Below are 23,971 nucleotides of genomic sequence, written 5' to 3'. Positions count from 1 at the left end.
AGCGCAGCTCCAGCCTTCTCCCTGTGTGCCTCCTTTCCCGCTGGTGTGGTGCCCGTCTGTGCCTTCTTTCCCGCTGGTGTGGTGCCCGTCTGTTCCTCCCTTCCCGCTGGTGTGGTGCCCGTCTGTGCCTCCCTTCCCGCTGGTGTGGTGCCCGTCTGTGCCTCCCTTCCCGCTGGTGTGGTGCCCGTCTGTGCCTCCCTTCCCGCTGGTGTCGTGCCCGTCTGTGCCTCCCTTCCCGCTGGTGTCGTGCCCGTCTGTGCCTCCCTTCCCGCTGGTGTGGTGCCCGTCTGTGCCTCCCTTCCCTCTTGTGTGATGGTTGCTGTCTGTGCCTCCCTTCCTGCTGGTGTGGTAGTGGCGGTCTGTGCCCACCGTGGTCGTGCCGTGGTTCATGCCCAGTCTCTGGAGCGCAGAGCTTCTTAGCAGGGGAGGAGAGGAGTCTTGAAGCCCCTGGTATGTGCAGCTGCCACCGCCCTCCTGTTGCTGGCACATCTACAGCCCCAGTTCCCTCCTTCTCCATCAGAGCTGGGTGCTGCATTATGCACTGATGCTGTGAAACCGCAGTGGCCAGGAGACTGTCCTGGCTGCAGGGGACTCCTCACTGCCTCTCCCACCCCACATCGAGCCTCAAATCCCACCCATGAGCCTTCCTGGGCGCCGTCAGCTTTCATCAGCCATGTTGCTATGTGTCTCTGGTGGTGACGCAGGGATGATTTGGGGTGGACAGGAGCCTTTCCAGACCTGCTGAGTCTCAGGCAGCCCTATCTGTCTGAACAGTGAACCCCACATGGGGCCCTTAGACTCAAAATGGAATCTGGTTCTGGGGGCCAGCAACTTATGTTTGTGGATGATGTGTCATGATGGCTGTCCGCTCGCGGGGGCTCCGCTTGGGGCCTGGTCTTTGTGATGTATCCTAAGTGACCTCGGAGCATCACATGTGAGGAGACCCATGGCCTCCCCTGTGGGTCTCCGTGGCTGTAATTTTGTGGCCTGTGTCCCTGAGCTGGCATGGCCTCCCAGATGACGTCTGAGCTTGTGTGGTATCTGATGGATCTCTCTGATCACAGGTGTGGGCCAGGTTGTGCTCCAGGTCGCCGCTGCCACCAATTGCAAACATCACTATGGCGTCGAGAAAGCAGACATCCCGGCCAAGTATGCGGAGGTGAGCGGGGCTGCAGGCCGGGGTGTGTTGGAGGCAGGGGACTCTCAGAGAAGGTGATGCCCTGGGTTCCTGCACCCCACTGCTGTGGGACTTCCGAGTCTGGGTGGCATTCTTTCCAGGCCCAAGATGTCTTGGCTGACTGCAGGGTGTCCCTGTGAGTGCAGTGCCCAAGCGCCGTCATGGCCCATCCCAGGCCGGCCCTCCAGGCCTGCTCTAGCGCCATGGGGGCGTCTCCAAGCCTGTTTCACGCTGCATGCCACCAGTGAGGCAGGAGGTGCTTGGCTGTACCTCGTGGCACAGTCTGCCGAGAAGTGCCTGGGGTGGTTTGGGCGCCGGTGCAGGCGGACACGTTGAGGCCCCACTGCCCTGAGAGTTTGTAACGGGCGTTTGGTTTCTTTCCTTCTAGACCATGGACCGCGAGTTCAGGAAGTGGATGAAATGGTATGGAAAAAAGCATGCAGAATACACAGTGAGTGCCATCGCTCCGCCCCACTCCCATCACCAGCCCCGCCCCTGCCCCGCCCCCTTTCAGCCCCTCCTTTCTGGCTGCTGTTGGCAAGTGGTGCCCCCTGTGGAGTCCTCTCTGGTTGTCGTAGGGCTGCCTGGGCATGGCCTCTGAACCGGCAGTGGGCACCTCTATTGGCACCATCCCTCCTGTCCTCTCTGACATGGCCTCTGTCCCTTGGCAGCCTGCGGTGCTCAGAGGTGGTGCAGGAAATGGGCTTGGGGCTCTGTGGAGCGGAGGCTTGTGGGACCGGCCAGGTTGTAGGCCGGCTGCAGCGTCCTTGAGGTGTCATGCCTCACTGAGGACAGCCTTGGTTGGACGGGTTCCTTGTTTGGTGTCATGTCCTTCATGACAAACCCACGACCTTGGGGTGGGCAGTGTTCTCTCTGCCCTGTCATGATGCCCTTGCCGAGGAAGCCGTTCCTCCCATGGATCCTGTGGATGGCGCCTGCTTGTGGCCAGTCCCTGTGAGGTTCCTCTTGTGGATCCTGTGGATGGCACCTGCACGTGGCTGGTCCCTGTGGGATTTCTCCAGTGGACCCTGCGGATGGTGCCCGCACGTGGCCGGTCCCTGTGGGGCATGCGCTCCTTGTTCTGTGGCTGGCTGAGTGGCGGTGGGAAGGCGATGCTCTTTAGAGAGCAGAAAGGTTGATTTTCCTAACCTGGGGGGTGATTACAGGGCCACAGCTTCCAGGAGCAGCTGCTGCTCTTGCGTCGTCCTCAGACCTCTTCCCAGCCCATGCTGAGTCCTTAGATCCCAGGCTCCGCCCTGGACCTTTCCACACAGGGGCCGTGCTTGCAGAACTGGCTCCTTCCTCCACCTCTGTTCTCTCACTGCCGGTCCCAGTCGCTCAGGCACTCACCTGTGGTGTGGGCTGACAGCGCCCGGCCTCCCAGCACCGCCCCAGACCTGCGTATTCCATCCCTGCCGCGCCCTCGTGCAGTATCACTTGGTGCTGGTGCAGCTGCTCCTGTGATGTGGATTGGCGGTAGCTTGGAGTCTGGGGGCTGCTGGAAGGAGGATGCTTCCTGCTGTAGACCCGGAGCCCCTGGAGCACAGGGCAGCCCCAGAGCCTGCAGCCCCTAGAATCCTGAGAGGCCTCCCTGAGAAGGTGGAAGAAGTGCTGGGCAGGCGGGCACCCGGTCACCACCCTGGGAGGACGATGGCGCAGGGGTTGAAGTGCCTACAGAACAGCTCACGATGGAACGTGGCAAGGCCTGATCCCAGGTGGCCCTGACGACACAGTTCCTGGGTGGAATCTGTAGGTTTGCAGAAGCAGCAGAATCAGACTCCCCAGGGGTCCTGTTGTTGTCAGTCGATTCTCACAGTTCAGAGGGATGCCTGATGGACACGGGTGGCATATAGTTCCAGCCCCCTGCCAGGCAGGGCCCCCCAGTGTCTGCCTGTCTGCCGGGTGGGTGGAGGAATGGCTGGGGCTGTGTGCCTGTGTGTCTGTTGGGAGCTCCCTGCTGAGGCACCCTCTGTGGGCCTGTCTGCTGGGCCTCTCTCAGATCGCTGTGAGGCCTTGGCATTCCTGCCATTGCTACCACCTCACAGGGAGAAGGAGGCATTGAGGGGGAGAGTGGGTATGCATCCTGCCTAGTGCGTGTCCTGGCACCCAGCTCAGACCCCTCCACACTATCCCCCAGCACAAGTGAAGGCCAGAGTCGGCCCTGGGGCCCGATCCCTGGTATCCCTGACCGGGATCAGGAGCCTTTGCTGGCTGGTCCTGCCCTGGGTTTCCTGGCTCTGGTGGTCGGAGCAGATCCACTTGGGTGGGGAAACGGATGCATGGTCCAGGCGTGTCCGTTTTCCCTGCGGGGCTGACACGGGCTCTGGTGGCAGGGACACTGGGGTCAGGCAGTGTCTCTGTTTGCCTCCTCAGGGAGGGAGTTGGCAGCTGGAACTTTGTTTTTTAGAGGCAGGGCTCCCCCGTCCTCCAGGCTGGAATGCAGTGGTGTGATCATAGTTCATTGCAGCTGTGAACTCCTGGGCTCAAGTGATCCTCCCACCTCATCCTCCTGAGTAGCTGGGACTGCAGCCATTAACCACCACTCCTGGCTAATTAAAAAAAAATTGGGTCATGCCTGTAATCCCAGCACTTCAGGAGGCTGAGGCCAGGTGGATCACTGAGGTCAGGTGGATCACTGAGGTCAGGAACTCAAGACCAGCTTGGCTACCATGATGAAAGCCTGTCTCTACTAAAAATAGAAAAACTGGCTGGGCATGGTGGTGCACATCTGTAGTCACAGCTATGTCGGGGGCTGAAGCAGAAGAATCATTTGAACCTGGGGAGTGGAGGCTACAGTGAGCCGAGATCATGCCATGGCTCTCCGCCTTGGGCGATAGAGCCAGACTCCATCTCACCAAAAAAAAAACAAAACAAAACATACCAACAGAGTCTCACTGTGTTGGCCAGGTTGGCCTCAAACTCCTGGGTTCAAGCGATCCTCCTACCTTGGCCTCTTAAAGTGCTGGTGTGACAGGCGTGAACGTGCCCGGCTGCCCCTATGTCTTTTTGGGGCTTGACACCCCATTTCTTTTTATTGCTGAATAGTATTCCATAGTCTGGGTGTGCCACAGTTAATTCACTCACTTACCTGCTGAGGACAGCTTGACTGCTTCCATGATTTGGCGGTTATAAACACCACCGCCGTAAAGATCCGTGTGTTGGTTTCTGTGTGGACGTAAGAGCTCCACTCCTGTGGGTAGAGAGCAAGCAGCACGATTGCTGGATCGTGTGGAAAAAACCGCCAGACTGCCTCTCAGTGTGTCTACACTAGCTGCGTCACCCCCAGCAGTGAACAAGAGTTCCTGCTGCCCCAGGTTCTGGCCAGCACCTGGGAGGTCATTGATGCTTTATCTGAAGCCTTGCTGTGACGTGGGTCCTGGAGTTTTTGTCGATTCCTGGGGGTTTTCTGCACTGACGGTTGTGTTGTCTGCAAACGTGGACCACTTTGCCTTTTCCCTAGCAGCCCATGTCCATTTCCTCCCGCTTTCCTGTCCCCTTGCACTGGCTGGCATTTCCCAGGCAATGTGAGTTGTGGGGGCAAGACGGTTACCCTTCCCCGCCCTGCTCCTGGTGGGCAGCTGAACGCCTGGTAGTGGCGGGCTCGTGTGGACGGTCTTCATCAGGTGGGTGACGAGCCCTCAGCCTTTCGTTTGTGGCGTGTGTTGGTTTGGTGCTGTTTCTGGTGTCGGCTTGATGCCATGCTTTCCATTCCTCACCTGGTCGCTGTGATGGATTTCCAGTGTTGACCCGGCCTCCCTCACCCCCAGAGTACATCCCCCTCGATGGGCCTGTGATCCTGTGTATCCGAGGTGGGATTCCGCTGGCTGATGCTTCGCTGAGGGGTTTTCTGCTGGGGCCGGAGCCGTGGTCTGCAGTGTTCCCTTGTGGCCATGCCTGGCTGGTTTGGTCTCCAGGTGGCGCTCCCTCGGCATCTGTTCCACTGTTCTTTGCTTTGATTGGGACTTGCACCCCCAGGGCTGTGGGCCCAGATCTCCTTCCCTTTCTCGTGGTGATTGTTCCGGAGTCCCCTGCCCTCTGTGGAAGCTGTGTGGTGCCCTGGGCCCTGTGTGCACCTGCACTCCGGTCGGAAGTTCCCACGTGGATTCCTGGCTGTGGCAGGAGAGCCATGCAGATCCTGGCACAGAGGATGAAAGCCCTCGCCATGGTTCCCGGTGACGGCCAGGAGGGCCCTGTGGTACCTTCCTCCGCGAGATCTGGCTGGGCTGTGCCTTGTTCAGGAGAGGATAGGTGTGAAGTGGTGGGACCACCCCAGCACTGCTCCCCCTCCTGCCTCATCTTGTCATCGTTGGGGTCAGCGCCCCACCTGCTGGGGCCTGGGTCCCCGACACGGCTGAGCAGCGCATGTCTCGTGTGGCACAGGTGCTCCCGGCATGGAGCTGCTTTTGTGGTCAGGATTCCGTGCATGTTTAGGTGTGCATGGTCATGCCAGCGGCTCCTGAGGTGTGCCAGGAGCGTGATTTGGGGGAAAGGATGGCATTCCTCATGGCTTGGGCAACACTCATCAGAACCTGGTGGTGGGGAAGGCAGGCGTCAGCGCTGGCCTCTGCCTCTGGCATCTGTCCTGCTGCGGAGGGTGGGTCAGAGAGGCTCTGCCTGACTGCTTTGTGCCCTTCCTGGTGGGCACTTCACTCCGATGTTGGGAGAAACCCTTAGAGCAGCTTGGCCGTGCTCTGCTTGGCAGGCTCCAGGTCCTCCTACCTGAAACACTGTCACAGGAAGGCTCCCAGAGACCCAGCTCCCCAGTTCCTATGGGGATTGCGGACTCCAGAGGGAAGCAGGGCTTGCCCGTGAGCCACGGTGCTTGCAGGAGCAGCTTTGGCCCCAGAGCCTCCAGTCATTGAGCCTGGGGGTCCCAGGGCAGGTTTCTGGTCCCAGGCCTGCGATGTGGGCCTGGATCTGCTTGGTGCTGCTAAGGACTTGGGATTTGAATTATTTCTTGGGTGGCTGGTCCACGGGGAATGAGGGATGTTGAGAGGGTCAGTCTGTCAGATGTGGAGAGGGAGGAGATGGGCGTGGAGGGCGGCTCAGGAGGGCCAGCCTCTGCTCCTTCCATCCTGTCTCCTCCTTCATGGGGCTTCCTGGCCCTGGAGAGTGGAGGACGTGCAGCTGCTCCTGGCCGGAAGGGTGGCCCTGTCCTCTGGATCTGGGTCTGAGTGGATGGGTGGCCCTGTCCTCCCAGCCTGGGGGGTGTCCTTCTCTCTCTGGGCCTGGATGGGTGGGCCACCCTGTTGCTTGGGGCAGTGGCTTGCTTGTGGGACCTTTTCTGCTCAGGGACTCCCTCCCCATCCTGAGAGAGACTCTGGGTGGGGCAGCAGGCCTATGGCTGCGGTGTAAAAAGGAGTGTCCCTCGTCCTCCCTCAGCCCTTTGGTTTAGACATGGGCTTCTACCCTGACTCAGGTGCCCTCACCCCCAACTGCTCCAATCCCCAGCAGGAATCCCCTTCCTGTCTCTGGGTGGACCTGTCCTGAACATTTCACAGAAATGGGATCACACACTGTCCTCAAGGTACATCCGTGCTGTGGCCTGGTCGGTGCCTGGCTCCTGCTCCTGGCTGGGTCCTGTCGCGGTGTGTGGACGGCCGTTCAGTGCTGTGTTGGTCTTTCAGCTGCTGATGGACAGTTGGCTGCTTCTACCTTCTGGCTGTGGCAAGTGGTGTTGGCTTTTGCAGGATTTGTGTCCGGGCTTTTGCGTGGACGTGTTTTTATCTCTCCTGGGCGTGTTACCTGGGAATGGAGGTGGTAGCGTCTTTGAAGGATGTAAAAGGAGGTGTCTTGGTTGTCCAGATGCTACCCCGTAGGACAGCTAGGTTGATGAGAGCTGTTTTCTCCTGGACGGTGCTTGGTCTTGAGGTCTGGAGGTAGGCTGGTGTCGGGCTGCTGCTGGCCTTGCTGTGAGCGTGGCGTGGAGCTGTGGGGACAGCGCTGCTCTTAATGGGCCGTCAGTGGTGCCCAGGGCAGATGCCCACGAGGACAGGTGGCTCAGCTTCCCCATGCGCGTTTTCTGTGGTTGGTGAGGAGGGACAGAGCTCGGCGTGGGGCTTTCCCGGCCTGGCCGTGTTGCTGTCTGCTGTGGAGGGTGCCCCCGGCGCCACCAGCACCTCCAGCCTCCCTCAGGCCCTGCCTCAGGGCGCCCCTGCCGGCCGCCTCCAGTCCTGGGAGTGACTGCAGCCTCTGATTTGGAGGAGCCTGCAGTGTGTGGCCTGTAGGTGTGTGTTGGTGTGGCCTCGGTCACCTTTGCCAGGCCTGACCTCCCTGAGTGGATGCTGGAACACAGGGACCTGTCCCGGCTTCTCGGGAGGTCCTGCCTGTCCTCTGCGCGTCCCTCTCACCTGCCCTTCTGCCTGCAGCTCCCAGGGCTGTGGCTGGCAGCACCGGGTCTTCTGCTCCTCCCTGCGAGCGAAGCTGGGCTCATTCCATTCTTTTTTCTTCACAGGGGCTGGGCGGGCTAGGGGTGTCCAGGAGATGGGAGTCCACGCTCACGCCTGTCTTCTCTTTCAGTTGGAGAGAGGCGATTTCCTCTCGGAAGAGTGGAGGGAGCGAATTGCCAACACGAGGTATGGCCGGCATGGGGCGTGCAGGGCATGTGGGGTGCGCTCACGGGCGGTCGGGTGCCATGGCACTGAGGACCAGGGAGGGCCCTTGCTCTTGCGCTGATTGTGGCAGAAAAGAGGTCGGTGGGGACAGGAGGGGCACTTCCCTCACGCTGGATCTCTGTGGACCTGCAAAGCAGACGTGCCTGGAGGGTGGGGCCCTTAGAGCCCCATCGGCCCCTGTCGGCATGAGCCTGCTCCCGCTGCCTGTCCCCTTGACTTGGGGACACTGTGGGCCCCTCTTGCCTGGGTCCTGGGCTTCCTCCCCACTCAGGCGTGATCTGGGGGTCTTCCTGTCTCTGTCCATCCGTCCTGAAGTAGCTGTCACCCACACAGCGCAATGAGTGCTGCTTGAGGGAGCAGCCCCTCCTGATCCCAAGCCATCCCTGCCTGGCCCAGGCTTGCCCCTCTGCTCCGCCTCACACCTGGTCCTGGGAGCTCAGGGCACTGTCCAGGTCTGTTCCCACCGCCACCTGTTTGTCCTGGTAGCTGGTGGCGGCTGGCTCTGTGGGAGTGGGCTGGGCCACTGTGCTCTCCACCAGGCAGCCTGTGTAGGGCCATGGTGCCCCACTGCATCCACCAGGGACCCTAGAGGTCCAAGGCGCTTGTGAGGGATGCTGGGGAGGTGGGGTCAGCAGCTGGCCAGGCCGTGCTCCCCCAGTCCCACTGTCCTTCGCGCCCCCTCGTCCTCCCCACCCCCTCATCTTCCCTGCATTTCTCGTCCTCTGCGCGCCCTTTGTCCTCCGTGCGCCCCTCGTCCTCCGCACTCCCTCGCTTCTACCGTCTTCCCTGTGTCCCCCTTCCTCCCGAGTGTACTCGTGGCTCGTGGTTGAGTGTCCCCCATGGACAGGGTTTTGGGTGTAAGTAGAAGATGAGGGTTTCTTGGCCAGGCGCGGTGGCTCACGCCTGCAATCCCAGCGCTTTCGGAGGCCGAGGTGGGCGGATCACCTGAGGTTGGGAGTTTGAGGGCAGCCTGACCAACATGAGAAACCCCATCTCTGCTAAAAATAAAAAATGAGCCGGGCATGGTGGCGCATGCCTGTAATCCCAACTACTCAGGAGGCTGAGGCAGGAGAATTGCTTGAACCCGGGAGGTGGAGGTTGTGGTGAGCCGAGATCTCGCCATTGCACTCCAGCCTGGGCAACAAGAGCGAAACTGTCTCAAAAAAAAAAAAAGAAAAAGAAAAAGAAAATAGGAGTTTCTGGCCAGGCGTGGTGGCTCACCCCTGTAATCCTAGCACTTTGGGAGGCCGAGGCGGGTGGATCACGAGGTCAAGAGATCGAGACCATCCTGGTCAACATGGTGAAACCCCGTCTCTACTAAAAATACAAAAAAAATTATCTGGGCATGGTGGCGCGTGCCTGTAATCCCAGCTACTCGGGAGGCTGAGGCAGGAGAATTGCCTGAACCCAGGAGGCGGAGGTTGCGGTGAGCCGAGATCGTGCCATTGCACTCCAGCCTGGGTAACAAGAGCGAAACTCCATCTCAAAAAAAAAAAAAAGAAAAAAGAAAATAGGAGTTTCTTTTCCCAAAAGTTTCCTGGGTTTGCCCTTGTATGTGAACTTGCTTTGGGTTGGGGCACTGTGCCTGCCGGCGGGTGTTCTGCCCTCTGGAGGGAGTCGTGCTGACCCTGTGTTGTCCCCATCCCGTGGGGCTGTGGTAGGAGCGCAGGGCGATCCACAGCAGTCAGGCCGTGATTGCTGTCTTGTAAGAAAGTCTGAAGAAGCCGAGAGATTTCCTGGCGTCCCACTGACATCTGGGCTCGGCCCACGCTCTCACAGTTCCTCTCCAGGAGCTGCCACTCACTGCCTTCACAGGCAGCCCCGGCCCTGGGCTCAGCCTGCTCTGGCTCCAGGCAAAGTGTGCAGGCCTTGACCAGGAGGGGCTCCTACCCCAGTCTGCCCACCGGTTACAGGACCTTGCAGTCTCTCTGGCCTCAGCCTGTTTTCCCTTAGCCGTGTCTGACCCGAGATGGCGGTGGCTTTGGAGGTGGCCTTGTGGAGCATCCTTCTCCGAACACCAGGTTCCCCAGGTGTTTCTGGCTCATGCCTCTCGCCTGCCTTGGCCACCCGAGCTCAGTCTGCTTCACTTCTAGCCTTGCTAAGTGCAGTCCTGAGTGGGGACACAGGCGACCCCACGACCCTCATTTGGGGACGGTGGTCTCGGAAAGCAATGCCGGGCCTGGAAGGGAGCCATCGTTTCCCCCATCCTTGCCAGGGTGTCTGAAACGCTGCAAGGACGCCTCGCCCGGGGCCCGCCGTCCGCAGTCTCTACAGCAGCTGAGCGGGAGCCTCTGCTTTGCGCTCTCTGTTGCACTGTAACCCCTGCTGGGCCTCTGTTCCTGGCCACCGCCTTGTTCCCTCAGCCTGTGGGTTCGTCACGGCTGCTCTTCCAACCCTGTGTGGGCTGCTCGTGAACCTTCCCCAACCTCTAGACTCCAGAGCCACCAAGATTCAAAACAAGTGACTTGGCCATGAAGCCTGCCCCCACTGATTTCACCTCCATTCAAAAGAGACCGAATTTGCCTTTTCCTTGCACCTGAAACCTACACCATGAGCTCAGCCGCGTGGGCTCGGCCTTGTGGGCTCGGTTGTGCGGGCTCAACTGCGTGGTCTTGGCCGCGTGGGCTCGGCCCTGGAGGTGGCGGGCGGGTGTGGGCAGGGCCTGGCGCTGGCAGCAGCAGCTGCTGGCTGCGCCCGTGAGCCGAGCTTTCATGGCACTGAACTGGAGTATTGTTTTGCAGTGTTATATTTGTGAATAACTTTGCCTTTGGTCCTGAGGTGGATCACCAGCTGAAGGAGCGGTTTGCAAACATGAAGGAAGGTAAGGCGCCCTCCTCGTCGGTCCGTGTTGTTGTGACATGGTTGAGGAAGGGTGGCCTGGGGGTCCCCACAGGGTGTCCTGCAGAAGGCAGCTCAGACTTGGGGTCCTTAGTGCCCCAGGAGCCAGGCGGTCTTTCTTCGTTCTTTTTTTCCTTTTTTTATTGACACAGTCTTGCTCTGTCACCCAGGCTGGAGTGCAGTGGCATAATCTTGGCTCACTGCAACCTCTGCCTCCCAGGTTCAAGCATTTCTCCTGCCTCAGCCTCCCAAGTAGCTGGGACTACAGGTGTGCACCACCACGTCTAGCTAATTTTTTTTATTTTATCTTTTTTTTTTTTTTTTTAAGTCGAAGTCTCACTGTATCCCCCAGGCTGGAGTGCACTGGTATAATCTCAGCTCACTGCAACCTCTGCCTCCTGAGTTCAAGCAATTCTTGTGCCTCAGCCTCCCGAGTAGCTAGGATTACAGGTGCTTACCACCACACCTGGCTAATTTTTGGTAGAGATGGGGTTTCACCATGTTGGCCAGGCTCGTCTCGAACTCCTGACCTCAGGTGATCCGGCCACCTCGGCCTCCCACAGTGCTGGGATCACAGGCCTGAGCCGCTGCATCCGGCGCTGGAAGCTTCTTGAGTTGAGCCTGCAACTCGCTTATGGCCAACTGACCACCAAGGGTCAGGAGTCCCCTTTATTCTTGACACAAGCACATGGTGCTCGATATCCATACTGAGCAGGAGCGGGGCTCTCAGGAGTTTTATTTTCTCCCTCCGGAAAAAGGTCGCCAGGCCCGTGCAGAGCCCTTGACACTGTGTTCTGAACCTCAGGAACCTGCTGCCTGGTTTCCAGTCTTGCAGGCCAGGGTGGGACCGGATCCCAGTGTGTGGACTGCCCCTAAACGTGGAGACTGAGCGTGCCGTTGCCCCCTAGCCCCTGCCAGCCCTCCAGCAGGACGCAGGGCAGGTTTGGGGTCTTCTTGAGGAGATCGTGCTGCCTCCCTCCCAGCCTCTTTGCCAAGCCCTGCAGCAAGCACCACCTCGTGTTGTACCGGCGGACATGGCTTTCACAGCCACCGCTGGGCTCGGAGACAGGCGCTCTGGGGGTGCCCCCCTCTCTCCCGACTGCTTCCCACCCCTCCATTCCAGGGATACCTCCAGAGGCCAGGGGAGAACAGAGGTGGGCTCCTCGGGTCTTCCAAACAAAACCCAGAGGGTCTGTGGCTGCCTTCAGCACTGCCCCACAGCCATGGGGGTTTGTGGTGGTGCTTGTGTGCTGTGTGTGTGCATGCCTGTGTCTGTGTCTGTGTCTGTGTCTGTGTCTGTGTGTGTGCGCCCGTGTGCCTGCGTGTCTGCGCGTGCCTGCGTCTGCATGTCTGTGCCTGTGTGCATGCCTCCATGTCAGTGTGCATGCCGGCGTGTCTGCGTACGTGTCTGCTTGTGTGTCTGTGTGTGCATGCAGGCCTGCGTGTCTCTGTGTGCGTCTGTGTGCCTTGCGAGTTTATTTGCATATCTGTGTGTGTGCGCGTGTGGCGATGGTGTTTCTGAATTATCTTAGAGCTCCGTGAGGACACCATGCTTCCCCGCCCAGTCACCCCCACACCTCAGGAGCACTCAAGCCTCCCTGAACCCTGCGGCCCCATGCAGGAAGGCAGCCTTGGCTGCCTCAGCTCCTGTCACCTCCTCCGTGGTCCCCGTCCCCGCTGCCCTAGAATGCTTCTTCTGGCTGTATCTCGCCAGCTTTCTCCGCATGCTTAGCCCAATCCGCACACTCAGCCGCGGTGGCTGGGTCAGGGTACTGCGGTGGTGTCTCTTGTCCGGACCCTCCCCCTAGGGGCTCTGATCACCCTACACGTGCCCGTGAGTGCCTGTCGGCCTGGCTCTGCACCATTAGTTGTGGCCCTGCTCGTGTCTGAGGTCCTGTTATAGGGATACTGGCATAACCTGTGTGCGCAGCCTGGCCCTGGAACCGCCCTTCCTGCTCCTCCTGAAGGGAGTGGCGCCTGGAAAGCCAGGCCTCGGCTGGCTCGGTGTCCAGGGGAGTGGAGCTGTAGAGCTGGGATGGGGCTGTGTGTGCGCCTGTACACACGGATCCATTTTGACTTTTCCAACTCAAATGTCACATTTTCTTTATAAGTATAGAAACAGAGACCGTTTCTTTCAACACTGCAGAGTTTGGCTCCTAAGAGCATTAGCACGAGGTTCTCCCTGCAGCACACACGCTAGCCCCAGAGCGACTGTCCACTGTGGCCCTGGCACCCAGCAGCAGCCTTGCGGAGGGAGGCTGCGGGCTTCCTTCCGGCCTGTCTGCATCTGTCACTGACAGGACAGTTTAGAATCCCTTGGTTCAGAGGTATTGGAAGGAATTCTGCATGGCTGGCGACAGTTTACATCCACAGTTGGGTTCTGTTCCTGTTTGTGTACGTCTTGGGGGTTTGCCCTTCTTTCTGCCTCTCAGACCTTAGTTTTTTGTTTTTGTTGTTTTTTTTGAGACATGGTCTCTATCCTTGGTCCAGGCTGGAATGCAGTGGTGTGATCATGGCTCCCTGCAGCCTTGACCTCTGGGCTCAAGTGATGCTTCTGCCTCAGCCTCCCAAGTAGCTGGGATCACAGACATGCACCACCACGCCCAGCTAATTTTTTAATTTTTTGTAGACATAGGGTCTCTCTGTGTTGTCCAGGCTGGTCTGGAACTTCCTGGCCAGTCTGTCTGCCGTGGCCTCCCGTAGTGCTGGGTTTACGGGCGTGAGCCTCTGCGCCTGGTAGCGCAGTGGGTTTTGAAGAAACGGCTGCACATATGTCGGCTGGCTTTGCCTTCCTCATTTAACAGGAGATCCCGGGAATCACGCTGGACAGCGAGAGCTCCTTTCCTGGCCACATCTCATAGCAGTGGCTGCCCAGGCACTTCCGCAGCCGAGTCCCAGCCAGGCCCAGTCGCTCCTGCTTCAGGAGCCTCCTCTGCAGAGCCCACTCCACCCGGGGAGATGCTGGCTCAGGGTCCAGGCTGCTGGGACTTTTGTGAGGATTTGAAAACTTTTTTTTTTGAGATGGGGTCTTGTTCTGTTGTTCAGGCTGGAGTGCAGTGGCGTGATCCCAGCTGACTGCGTCATCCGCCTCCTGGGTTCAAGAGATTCTCCTGTCTACCCGCCTGAGTAGCTGGGATTACAGGTGTGCGCCACCGTGCCTGGCTAACTTTTTTGTATTTATAGTAGAGAAGGGTCTCACCATGTTGTTAAGGCTGGTGTCGAACTCCTGACCTCAGGTGATTTACCCGCCTTGGCTTCCCAAAGTGTTAGGATTATAGGCGTGCGCCACCGCGCCCAGCCGAGGTTTTTTAAAGAAACGTTATTTGTAGGAGACCGGGTGCGGTGGATCACTTGAGGCCAGGAGTTCCAGACTGGCTTGGCCAACATGGTGAAACCCCATCTCTACTAAAAAATTACAAAAATTGGCCAGGTGCAGTGGCACATGCCTGTAATCCCAGCACTTTGGGAAGCCAGGGGCAGGCAGATCACGAGGTCAGGAGATTGAGATCATGCTGGTCAACATGGAGAAACTTGTCTCTACTAAAAATATAAAATTAGCTGGGCGTAGTGGCTCATGCTTGTAGTCTCAGCTACTTGGGAGGCTGAGGCAGGGGAATCGCTTGAACCCGGGAGGTGGAGGTTATAGTGAGCCAAGAGACTCTGTCTTCATTAAAGAAAAAGTTACTTGTAGGATAGGCTTAAGCTTGGAAGGCGTTCCGTAGTTTTGCTTGTAGGCAGGTGGACGAGACTTGGAGCCCAGCGTGTGCGTCTGTGTGTATTCTGTGGCGTCATTCCTTCTCTGTCACCTTGATTGGTGTCTGCACTTCCCTGTTTCCTCTCCCCTGTGTGGCAGTAAGCAGCGTCTGTGTTTCAGGTGGCAGAATCGTGTCCTCGAAACCCTTTGCACCTCTAAACTTCAGAATAAACAGTAGAAACTTGAGTGGTAAGGAACTCTCCCTTTGTTAATTACTAACGTGGGTGATTTTAGGCATCTGACATGCCTTATTCCCAGGTCCCTCCCCCTTGGCCCTGTGGACATTGAGGCTGGATCCTGTTTTGGGGTGGGGCCATCCTGGGCACTGCAGGGTGCTGAGCGGTGTCCCTGGCCTCTACCCACTTTATGCCGGGAGCACCCCAGTCATAACAACCACAAATGTCCCCAGACAGCACTGTGTGTTCTGGGGGCAGAGTCACTCCTGGGGGAGGCCTGTGGCTTTGAGGGGAGGCGTCAAGGATTTAAGGGACTCTTGTGGACAGGGACAGCCCCTCGGGGGGAAGTAGCTGGCCCCTCCTGCGCCCTCTGCCGGCCTCGTGTGTGGCGTGCTCTGTCAAGTCCCGGTCCCTGAGGAGTGCCTGCCCAGGAGGTGCCTGTGTTGCTGGGTGCTGGTCAGGTGCAGCCACGATCTAAGTTGCTTCCAGATCTCCTACCCCTCCTTTCCCATTCCACTCAGCTGGGCTTGTGGCCGTTGTTCTGAGGCTAGAGGCGCCTAGGTCAGGTGCTGTTCCATGGTGCACCTCCCTGGCCCGGCAGTTGAGGCGGCCTCTGTGGGCCGCTGTGGCCTGACTCAGTGTGGGAGGAGAGGAGGAAGGATGTGTGCAGCTCAGGGTTCTGTCCCCTGGCTGGCCCTTGGTGGGTGAGGTGGGCGTGGAGGGGCTGCGGGCAGGTTCTGGCCTCACCTTAGTCTGTGGCTTCTGCAGACATCGGCACCATCATGCGTGTGGTGGAGCTGTCGCCCCTCAAGGGCTCGGTGTCATGGACGGGGAAGCCGGTCTCATACTACCTGCACACTATCGACCGCACCATAGTGAGTATCTGGCCACGGCCCAGCTGCAGGGCCGCCCTCGCCTTCCCCCCAGCCGCGTTGCGCCTCCTGCCTTCTCACGGACCTCTGAGACCCTCACCCTAGAGCCCCAAATGCCCCACCCCTGCCGCCCTGGGCCTGGGCCCAACTGCTCAGCGGCTCTCGGCACTGCTGGCACCACAGGACCCACGAGATTCTCCCAGGCACCGGGCATGTCCTGGTTGAGGGCTGAGCCCTTGTCTGCTCCCAGCCCCTGGGGTGGGGTGGGGCCATGGGAGATGCGTGAACATAAGGGTCCTGGCTGCCATATCCAGAGGCCCCTGTGAACAGGAGTCCTACATCCCTTTCCAGTTCCTTCAATGTAAGAGGGTCCAGATCGTGGAGACGCCAGGGTCCATAGGTGGGGGCTGGGATGCTTCTTCCCTCCCTGTGCTTCCCGGTGTCCTCTGACACGGCCCTGGGCCAGTGTGGGGCCTGCCTCCCTCTCATGGTGCTTCCCCGACGGCCCCTTTGCAGGGGTTCCCCGAGCCTCCTGCATGTGGGCAGCGCGGCCCTCGACGCTGGGAGGCTTCCGCTGGTCTCTTTCCCGTCCTTTGGTTGGGCATCAGTTTCTGTTTTTTGGGGTCTCGGTGGTTTTCCTCACTATGGTGCTGGTGTGTCCAGACCCTCACTGTCGGGTGCTTGGAGCCTCCACTGCAGCCTTCCTGGGGAGCACTGATGCAGACTCAAGCCGACCGCCCCAGGCAGATGCACCCCACCCCTCCCACTGCTCCCCTGAGGGCCCTGGGACGAGAGGCATGGTGAGCTGAGGTTGAGGCTCTGGGGGCTCTGCCTACCATGCGGCCCCACCCCAGGCACTGCTGCTACCTGCTCAGCTCGGCCCCTCGCCTTCCTGGGAGGCAGGTGCGCTGTTTCAGTGCAGAAAGCCTACCCTCTTCCAGAAGCCACATCCCAGGCCTGTGTCCGTCCTGAAGGCTTAAAGCAGCCCCGCCCCAGCTGTCGCGTGCTGGTGAATTGAGGGTGATGTCTGGCCACAGCTGGGTCAGTCACATCCGCGTTTGCCGCCGGGGGCTCCAGCTGCATGCCTGGTGTCCCCAAGTACCAGAACAGCCTCCCCCGCTCTCTGAGGAGCTGATGTTACCTGGGTGTCCAGGCAAATCCGAACAGAGATTGAGACTCCCTTCTAATGAGGTTTCTCTTTCTTCTTTTTAGCTTGAAAACTATTTTTCTAGTCTGAAAAACCCAAAACTCAGGGTAAGTTTGTGTATTTTCTCCCACGTGGGAGGGGCAGAGCTGCGTGGTGGGTTCCGCAGCCATGACTGGAGCGCAGCCCTGCCCCTCCCGCCGCTCCTTCCGTCCTCTCCCTGCCCCGGCCGCTGCGGCCTCCTCCCTCCTTTCCCCTGCTTGTCTCTCCCCGTTCGGTCTCTGTCTCTGTGCTGTGCCGTGTCTTTGGTGGTCTGGCCTGGGCCATCCATTTCCTTGTTGATAACCCATTTTGGCGGAGGTGGCTTGGGTTAGTTTTGGTGATGGGGTGAGTGCAGTGAAGGGCTGGATGGGTGAATGGCCTGTGCGCACTGCAGGCTGCTTTCTCATGAGGCCTGGGGGGCCACACGTTGCACTTGTACCCCCTCGGTGTCGAGTGCAGCTCCTGGGCCGCCACCGCTCTGCACTTCCGAGGCAGGCTGTCCCCGCCTTTTGCAGTGGTGCGGAAGCCTGTCTTGGGAGCTGCAGTGACGGCCCTGCCCACTGGTGCTTCTGCAGCCTCAGACTTGCCTGCTTATTTGCCACCAAAGCTGAGAGGCTGTTTGTCCAAGCGTCCTTTCCTTTTGGAGGGTCAGATGAGATCACTGTGTGGAGAACCCCACCCACAAAGAGCTCTGTCACTACCTGGATTTGTAGCTGGGGCTGGGCTGTAACCCGGCCTCAGAGCGTGGTACCCCTTGGGTGTCCTGTGTCCTTCCCACCGTGCTTAGGGGGGTGCAGGTCTTTTCTGGATAGCAGGGAACAGCCCAAGGTGGCTGGTGCGTCCTGTGTTCTTCCTGTGTGTCACAGCGTCCCACGCGTGGGCGTCGGCGCCTTTCACTGAGAGGAGAGAGGGCAGGGGAGGCTGTAGGCTGCGCCTTCTGGCTCCTGCTGCCTGAGGCTCATCTCGTCTTGTTTCTTGGATGTGGCTCTTTCTCTCCATGGCCCACAGTCAGGCCTCTTACTGACGGGTGTGTGTGATCCTGGGAGCGGCTGTGAATACAGTCATCTGTGTCCACGGGTCACGTCCTGGCCTGTGGGGCCCCAAGCAGCCCTCTGCTGTCTCTGGGCCTCGGCTTCCTGATTTGTGCCACAGAGGACTTGCACAGGACAGACAGAGTTGGGCCTGTGGCCCCCTTGAATCTGAGCTCTGCGTGCCCTTTGGTGCAGGAGGGCTGTGGGCAGCGCCAGGGCTCACCGGGGCTCAATCACTCTCCTTCCAGGAGGAACAGGAGGCAGCCCGGCGCCGCCAGCAGCGCGAGAGCAAGAGCAACGCGGCCACGCCCACCAAGGGTCCCGAGGGCAAGGCAGCCGGCCCTGCCGAAGTCCCCATGGTGAGCCCCCATCCGGCTACCACTGCTGGAGGGCACCGCCCCCCGACCCGGGAGGCCCCATTGGCGGGAGGCTTTGCACTCACCCCTGCCCTTCCCTTGGGTCCTCCAGGACTCTGGTGCTGAGGAAGAGAAGGCGGGAGCAGCCACCGTGAAGAAGCCGTCTCCCTCCAAAGCCCGCAAGAAGAAGCTGAACAAGAAGGGGAGGAAGATGGCTGGCCGCAAGCGTGGGCGCCCCAAGAAGATGAGCACCGCGAACCCCGAGCGGAAGCCCAAGAAGAGCCAAACTGCACTGGATCTCCTGCACGCTCAGACCGTGTCTCAGACAGCGGCCTCCTCGCCCCAGGGTAAGTCACCCCTACCCCATGGCGCCCGCTCTACCCGAGTGCAGAGGCCTAGGGGCCCCTCTGCTGGGATGCTGCCCTCCTGAGCCCTGGGTATCCAGGGGGTCCCGGAAGCCTCCCTGGTGTGGCTATGCCTTCGGGGTGGCCCCGTCCTAAGGGGTACTGGGCACTTGCCCCATGCCGACGCCTGCCCACTGCTCTGCCCCAGATGCCTACAGGTCCCCTCACAGCCCGTTCTACCAGCTACCTCCGAGCGTGCAGCGGCACTCCCCCAACCCGCTGCTGGTGGCGCCCACCCCGCCCGCGCTGCAGAAGCTGCTAGGTGAGTTTGAGGGCGCAAGGGGGCCAGCGGAGGGGGCTGGGCTTGGGGCGGTCCTGGGAGGACTGTGGGTTGTGACTCTGACCTCGCGGCAGCCCTCATGACCCCCATGCTGGATCCCACTGAGGTTCACCCAGGCTGGGGATCTGCCTGCTGCAGGGGTCAGGAGAGGCTCAGATGCAGCCCATGGGTTGTTTGGTTTCACTCAGGAGACGCTGGGTGACACTTGGGACATCTGTGGTTGTCATGACTGGATGGTGCTGCTGGCCTGGGGCGGGTGCCGGCTAGGGATGTTGCCCAGGGCCCTGCAATGCCCTGCATGGTGGGCATTCGGCGGAGCAGGGGTCGGGGGCATGTGGTGTGAGCCCCACAGGGCTCTGCCCAGTTCCTGCCTCCTGAGCGCCTGCCCCGGCCCTGTGCTTGTTTCTCACGGCTGCTCCGACTTCCTCCCGGCCATGGCTGCCCTCTTCTTACCCGTGCTGTGCCTCTCTTCCCAGAGTCCTTCAGGGTCCAGTACCTGCAGTTCCTGGCATACACGAAGACCCCCCAGTATAAGGCCAGCCTGCAGGAGCTGCTGGGCCAGGAGAAGGTGGGTCCCGGCCCCTCAGATTCCTCCTGCCCACACGGAGGCAGGCCGGTTCCTGTTCCTGGGTGTCCGTTCCCTGCAGCAGAGGCCCTGGAGCACAGGCCTGAGTGGCTCCCTCCTCCCGTCACCTGTGTGAGAAACAAACTTACCTGTTTTAAATCCAAAGAATGGACTGAGAGACCCAGAGATCAGAGAAACGAGACTCTTCATATGGTTCTGCCAGATCCGGTGTGTCAGGGCCATACCCAGCAGTTTCAGCCAGCAGTGCCCCCCGGTGCTCAGCCCTTCCCCCGTCTCACAGGCAGAGGACGGTGGGGTCCCAGTCCTCCTGGGTGTTGCCTGCTGGTTGTTGGGCAGGGCTGTCTTGATGCATTTTGTCGCTGCCCACAATGCATTGCAATCCTAGTCAGCTCAGGGGCTCTTCAAATACCTGACTCATGGCCTGAGTAGGGTCAGGCTCGTAAGAACAGGCAAAGCAGGCTAGTGAACGTTTATCTTAGACTCAGCTTCTTTGGTTTGGGTGAGGGAACTAAGCAGGGGAGGGGACTGGGGAGGCCGAGAAGCAGGCATCAGAAATCCAAGCAGGGGCCTAGTGTATGCTATCTCCTGTGGTATGCTGACCTAAGCCGATTCAAGGCACTTCGTCTTGGTAATGGACCACTGTATACATGATTTCCTTCACCTGAGGTCCCGGCTGTGGGGCAGCCCCCACACCCCTGATCTCCCCCAGGGAGCCGTGGAGGACCTGCCACAGTGCGGAGCTAGGGCCAGGCTATGGGTGGAAGTTCTGGTGGCCCAGAGGTAGCTCCAGAAGCCACTGGAGCCATGAGGTCTACTGTCTGAGCCCTGGTTTGCATTTTGGACTTAGGTTTTGCTTTAAAGAAGCTTACAGGGCCGGACGCAGTGGCTCGCGCCTGTAATCCCAGCACTTTGGGAGGCCGAGGCGGGCAGATCACGAGGTCAGGAGTTTGAGACCAGCCTGTCCAAAATGGTGAAACCCCGTCTCTACTAAAAATACAGAAATTAGCTGGGCATAGTGGCAGGTGCCTGTAATCTCAGCTACTCTGGAGGCTGAGGCAGGAGAATCACTTGAACCCGGGAGGCAGAGGTTACAGTTAACTGAGATCACACCATTGCACTTCAGCCTGGGTGAGAGAGACTTCGTCTCAAAAATAAAAAGCCTACAGGGTGCTTTGAGCACAGGCACACGCATTGCTTCCTGTAGCTGACCTCAGGCCCGGGCCTGGGCTCTGTTCTTGGCCGCTGTCTGGGTGTTGTCCCATGGCAGTGGCTCCTGGCTCTTCCCTTCGGGGCAGGCCAGCGGGGCACTGCAGCAGGCTTCCTTGCAGATCCATGACAGAAGTCCATCCCCTGGTATTGCCTTGGGGGAAACTCCTAGATGCCGGCTTCCCTCCACAGTGAACCAGATGCAGAGCTGGTCCCCTCCCAGCGTGGCCTGAGTGTTACTGGGCATTTCAGCCCAGTGTGGGTCCCCTCAGGCATGTCTGTCCTTGAGCACATCTGCAGAGAGGCGTGAGAGGCAGGGCGTGGGCCTTCGCTGTGGGCCTTCAGTCACCTGCCCCGTCCGTCCTACAGGAGAAGAACGCCCAGCTCCTGGGCACGGCTCAGCAGCTCCTCAGCCACTGCCAGGCCCAGAAGGAGGAGATCAGGAGGCTGTTCCAGCAGAAATTGGATGAGGTAGTGACTCCCGGAGGGCTGACGGCAGCTGGGGCACAGCCTGGGGTGGCCTTCCTATTTCTCCTGGGCTGGGCTGCAGGGGTTTCCATGCCTGAGGCCTTCCTTCACATTGGAGGCCACCAGCGTGACCGCTCCCCCGCCCCGTGTCCCCAGCTGGGTGTGAAGGCGCTGACCTACAACGACCTGATTCAAGCGCAGAAGGAGATCTCCGCCCATAACCAGCAGCTGCGCGAGCAGTCGGAGCAGCTGGAGCAGGACAACCGCGCACTCCGCAGTCAGAGCCTGCAGCTGGTGGGGGCCGCCACGCCGGGACAGGGACATAGAGGGAGCCAGAGGGACCCTGCCTGGGCGGGTGTGTCCTCTGTGCGGGCGGGAGGCTCTGGAAGGCTGCCTCTGTTGTGGGGTTGGTTCCCAGACGAATCATGACTAGTGAAAGCTTGTGGAGCCCGTCACAGCAGGCCAGCCTGGGACCCTGGGCGGATGGTTTCTTAGCAGTCCTGGGTGTCAAGGAGCCGCCCTGTGGCAGGGTCGAGGTGTGGGGTCCCGTGAGCATCCCCCTGCTGTGGTGTGGGTGCTAGAGCTGCCTCGTCTGTCTGTAGGGGTCCCAGTCTTCACTGGTTCCCCATTCTCAGCGTGCTATTCCAGAAGCAGATTCTGTTCTCTAAGCACACAGGCTGTTGGCTGAGGCTTGCCCAGGGAGCCCTTGCCGTGAGGGCGCAGAGTGTGCCGGGCTGCCAGTCAGCTAGTTGACGTTGTCCCATCCCTGTCCCGTCAGCTCAAGGCTCGCTGCGAGGAGCTGCAGCTGGACTGGGCCACGCTGTCCCTGGAGAAGCTGCTGAAGGAGAAGCAGGCCCTGAAGAGTCAGATCTCAGAGAAGCAGAGGCGCTGCCTGGAGCTGCAGGTGGGCTGGGCATGGGGCTGCACTCCGTGGTGCCCAAGAGGCTCCCATCGGCCTCCCTGTGACAGCATTGAGGCCCTGGGGTGTTTGTGGATGCAGCAGCCTAGGAAGAGGGTGGAGGAGGCTTGTGGAACCTTCTCTCCTGGGCTGCAGTCTGGCTGTGTGGATGGCTCCGCCTCACTCTGGCCCTCAGCTCTCTGGGGCATCTCGGGCGTGCTCAGCTGTGTGCACAGCGTTGACCTAGGGTTTCCTGGCTTCCTCCTCCCTGACTGCTTCTGCGACAGTCATGGGCAGAATTTGCTCTAGAAAATAGCTGAAACAGAGCAGGGGCTCATGTTTGTAATCCCAGCACTTAGGGAGGCTGAGGCGGGTGGATCACTTGAGGTCAGGAGTTGGAGACTAGCCTGGCCAACACAGTGGGACCCTGGCTCTACCAAAAATGCAAAAGTTAGCCAGGTGTGGTGGTGCGTGCCTATAGTCCCAGCTACCGGGGAGGCTGAGGCAGGAAGATCATTTGAGCCTGGGAGGAGGAGGCTGTAGCGCACCAAGATTTTGCCACTGCATTCTAGCTGGGGTGACAGAGCCAGACCCTGTCTGAAAAATAAAAGAGCTCGTACTTTCTGACGCCGAGAAACATGTTTGTGGAGGCCGAGTAGAGGAAGCGTGGAGCAGGGCGTGTGGCGGGAAGGTGCTCTCCTCCTCCTCCCGGGCAGGAGCTCGTGCGCGGTGCCCACCGCTGCCGTGCAGTCTGGAAAGTAGCAGGTTGTGGGCTTCGTTCCCACAGCCCTGTGCCTTCGAGGCCGTGCCCGCCTGCCGAGCTCACATGTCCCCAGCGTGGTTTCACCTTTGATGGACATGGTGCCCCGTCGCCAGCCCTCTTGCTTTCAAAGGCCTTCACCAAAGCCTTGCTGCGAGACTGCCCCAAGAGGCAGGAGCCCACACATGCTGGCATCGGGAAGCGCCACCCACATGCGGCCTAGCTGCTTGCTCACGTGTGTGGCCCTGGCGAGCCTCACTAGCGTACCTTAGAGAAACGGAGGTCGCGACCTCATTCCCATAGCCAGACCGCATGGAGTAGAGGCCTTGGGAGGAGCGTATTTGGGTTCTAACCCTTTTTGTCATAATCTTTTTTCTGCAATAAACGATACGTGTTTGTTAAAAGAAAGGAAAGCAGAGAAACAGAACAGACAAACCAAAAGGAAGAAGCGCCAGGGGAAGCACTGCCACGCTCCAGCGGCGTGTCCCGCCACGGGTGTCTCTGCCTGTTTCACACTGAGAGTCTGTTTTAAGAGACCAGAGCGCTCTGTATCTTCCTTTATGGAGAATGTGTTTTCATGTCAATGGAAACCATCCGCGGCCCTCCACGTTACTTAATTTGACGTGCCCGAGCGTCCCAACCCCGCCTGTAGGTGTTCTGTGGTTTTGGTTCTTCCATCCCACATGAGCAGCAGGGTCCTGGCCGCCCCTCTGGAGGTCCGTCTGTGGCACAGCCCCGGGTCCCTGGTGTGGTCCCAGGCGGGGCGGGTCTGACGCCGCCTCTCCTGCTACAGATCAGCATCGTGGAGCTGGAGAAGAGCCAGCGGCAGCAGGAGCTCCTGCAGCTCAAGTCCTGCGTGCCACCGGATGACACCCCGGCCCTGCACCTGCGCGGGAAGGGCGCCCTGGGCCGCGAGCTGGAGCCTGACGCTGGTCGGCTGCATCTGGAGCTGGACTGTGCCAAGTTCTCGCTGCCTCACTTGAGCAGCATGAGCCCAGAGCTCTCCATGAACGGCCATGCTGCCAGCTACGAGCTCTGCAGCGCACTGAGCCGGCCCTCGCCCAAGCAGGACACGCCCCAGTACCTGGCCTCACCCCTAGACCAGGAGGTGGTACCCTGCACCCCCAGCCACGGCGGCCGGCCACGTGTGGAGAAGCTTTCTGGCTTGGCTGTGCCCGACTACACCAGGCTGTCCCCAGCCAAGATCGTGCTGAGACGGCACCTCAGCCAGGACCACGCGGTGCCCGGCAGGCCGGCTGCCAGCGAGCTACACCCGAGGTAAGTGCCCTGGCAGGTGAGGGTCTGCACCTGGTGCCTGCGGAATCCACCTGGTGCACTCGGGCTGTTGGAGGTCTCAGCAGGAGT

At 59.9% G+C, this 23,971-nt stretch overlaps 1 protein-coding gene across 3 annotated transcripts in view; it reads left to right on the top strand.

Annotated features, from left to right (window-relative positions):
- The window catches only part of DOT1L (DOT1 like histone lysine methyltransferase), a 63,506-nt gene that overhangs the window by 27,245 nt on the left and 12,290 nt on the right, over positions 1–23,971 (top strand). For all 3 annotated transcript variants that reach the window (XM_064371226.1, XM_064371225.1, XM_012435832.3), the window contains 15 exons: positions 1,065–1,159; positions 1,566–1,628; positions 7,697–7,752; positions 10,533–10,612; positions 14,504–14,572; positions 15,328–15,434; positions 16,644–16,685; positions 17,897–18,007; positions 18,117–18,351; positions 18,557–18,670; positions 19,165–19,256; positions 20,850–20,951; positions 21,105–21,242; positions 21,727–21,852; positions 23,400–23,884. In XM_064371226.1, the coding sequence (XP_064227296.1) occupies positions 1,065–1,159; positions 1,566–1,628; positions 7,697–7,752; positions 10,533–10,612; positions 14,504–14,572; positions 15,328–15,434; positions 16,644–16,685; positions 17,897–18,007; positions 18,117–18,351; positions 18,557–18,670; positions 19,165–19,256; positions 20,850–20,951; positions 21,105–21,242; positions 21,727–21,852; positions 23,400–23,884 (1,915 nt within the window). The remainder of the gene's footprint in view (positions 1–1,064; positions 1,160–1,565; positions 1,629–7,696; positions 7,753–10,532; positions 10,613–14,503; positions 14,573–15,327; positions 15,435–16,643; positions 16,686–17,896; positions 18,008–18,116; positions 18,352–18,556; positions 18,671–19,164; positions 19,257–20,849; positions 20,952–21,104; positions 21,243–21,726; positions 21,853–23,399; positions 23,885–23,971) is intronic.

Source organism: Aotus nancymaae, unplaced genomic scaffold (assembly GCF_030222135.1).
Source record: "Aotus nancymaae isolate 86718 unplaced genomic scaffold, 86718_ANA_hifiasm-v0.15.2.pri h1tg000124l, whole genome shotgun sequence".
NCBI lineage: Eukaryota > Metazoa > Chordata > Mammalia > Primates > Aotidae > Aotus > Aotus nancymaae.
This window is presented reverse-complemented; position numbering and strand designations above follow the sequence as displayed.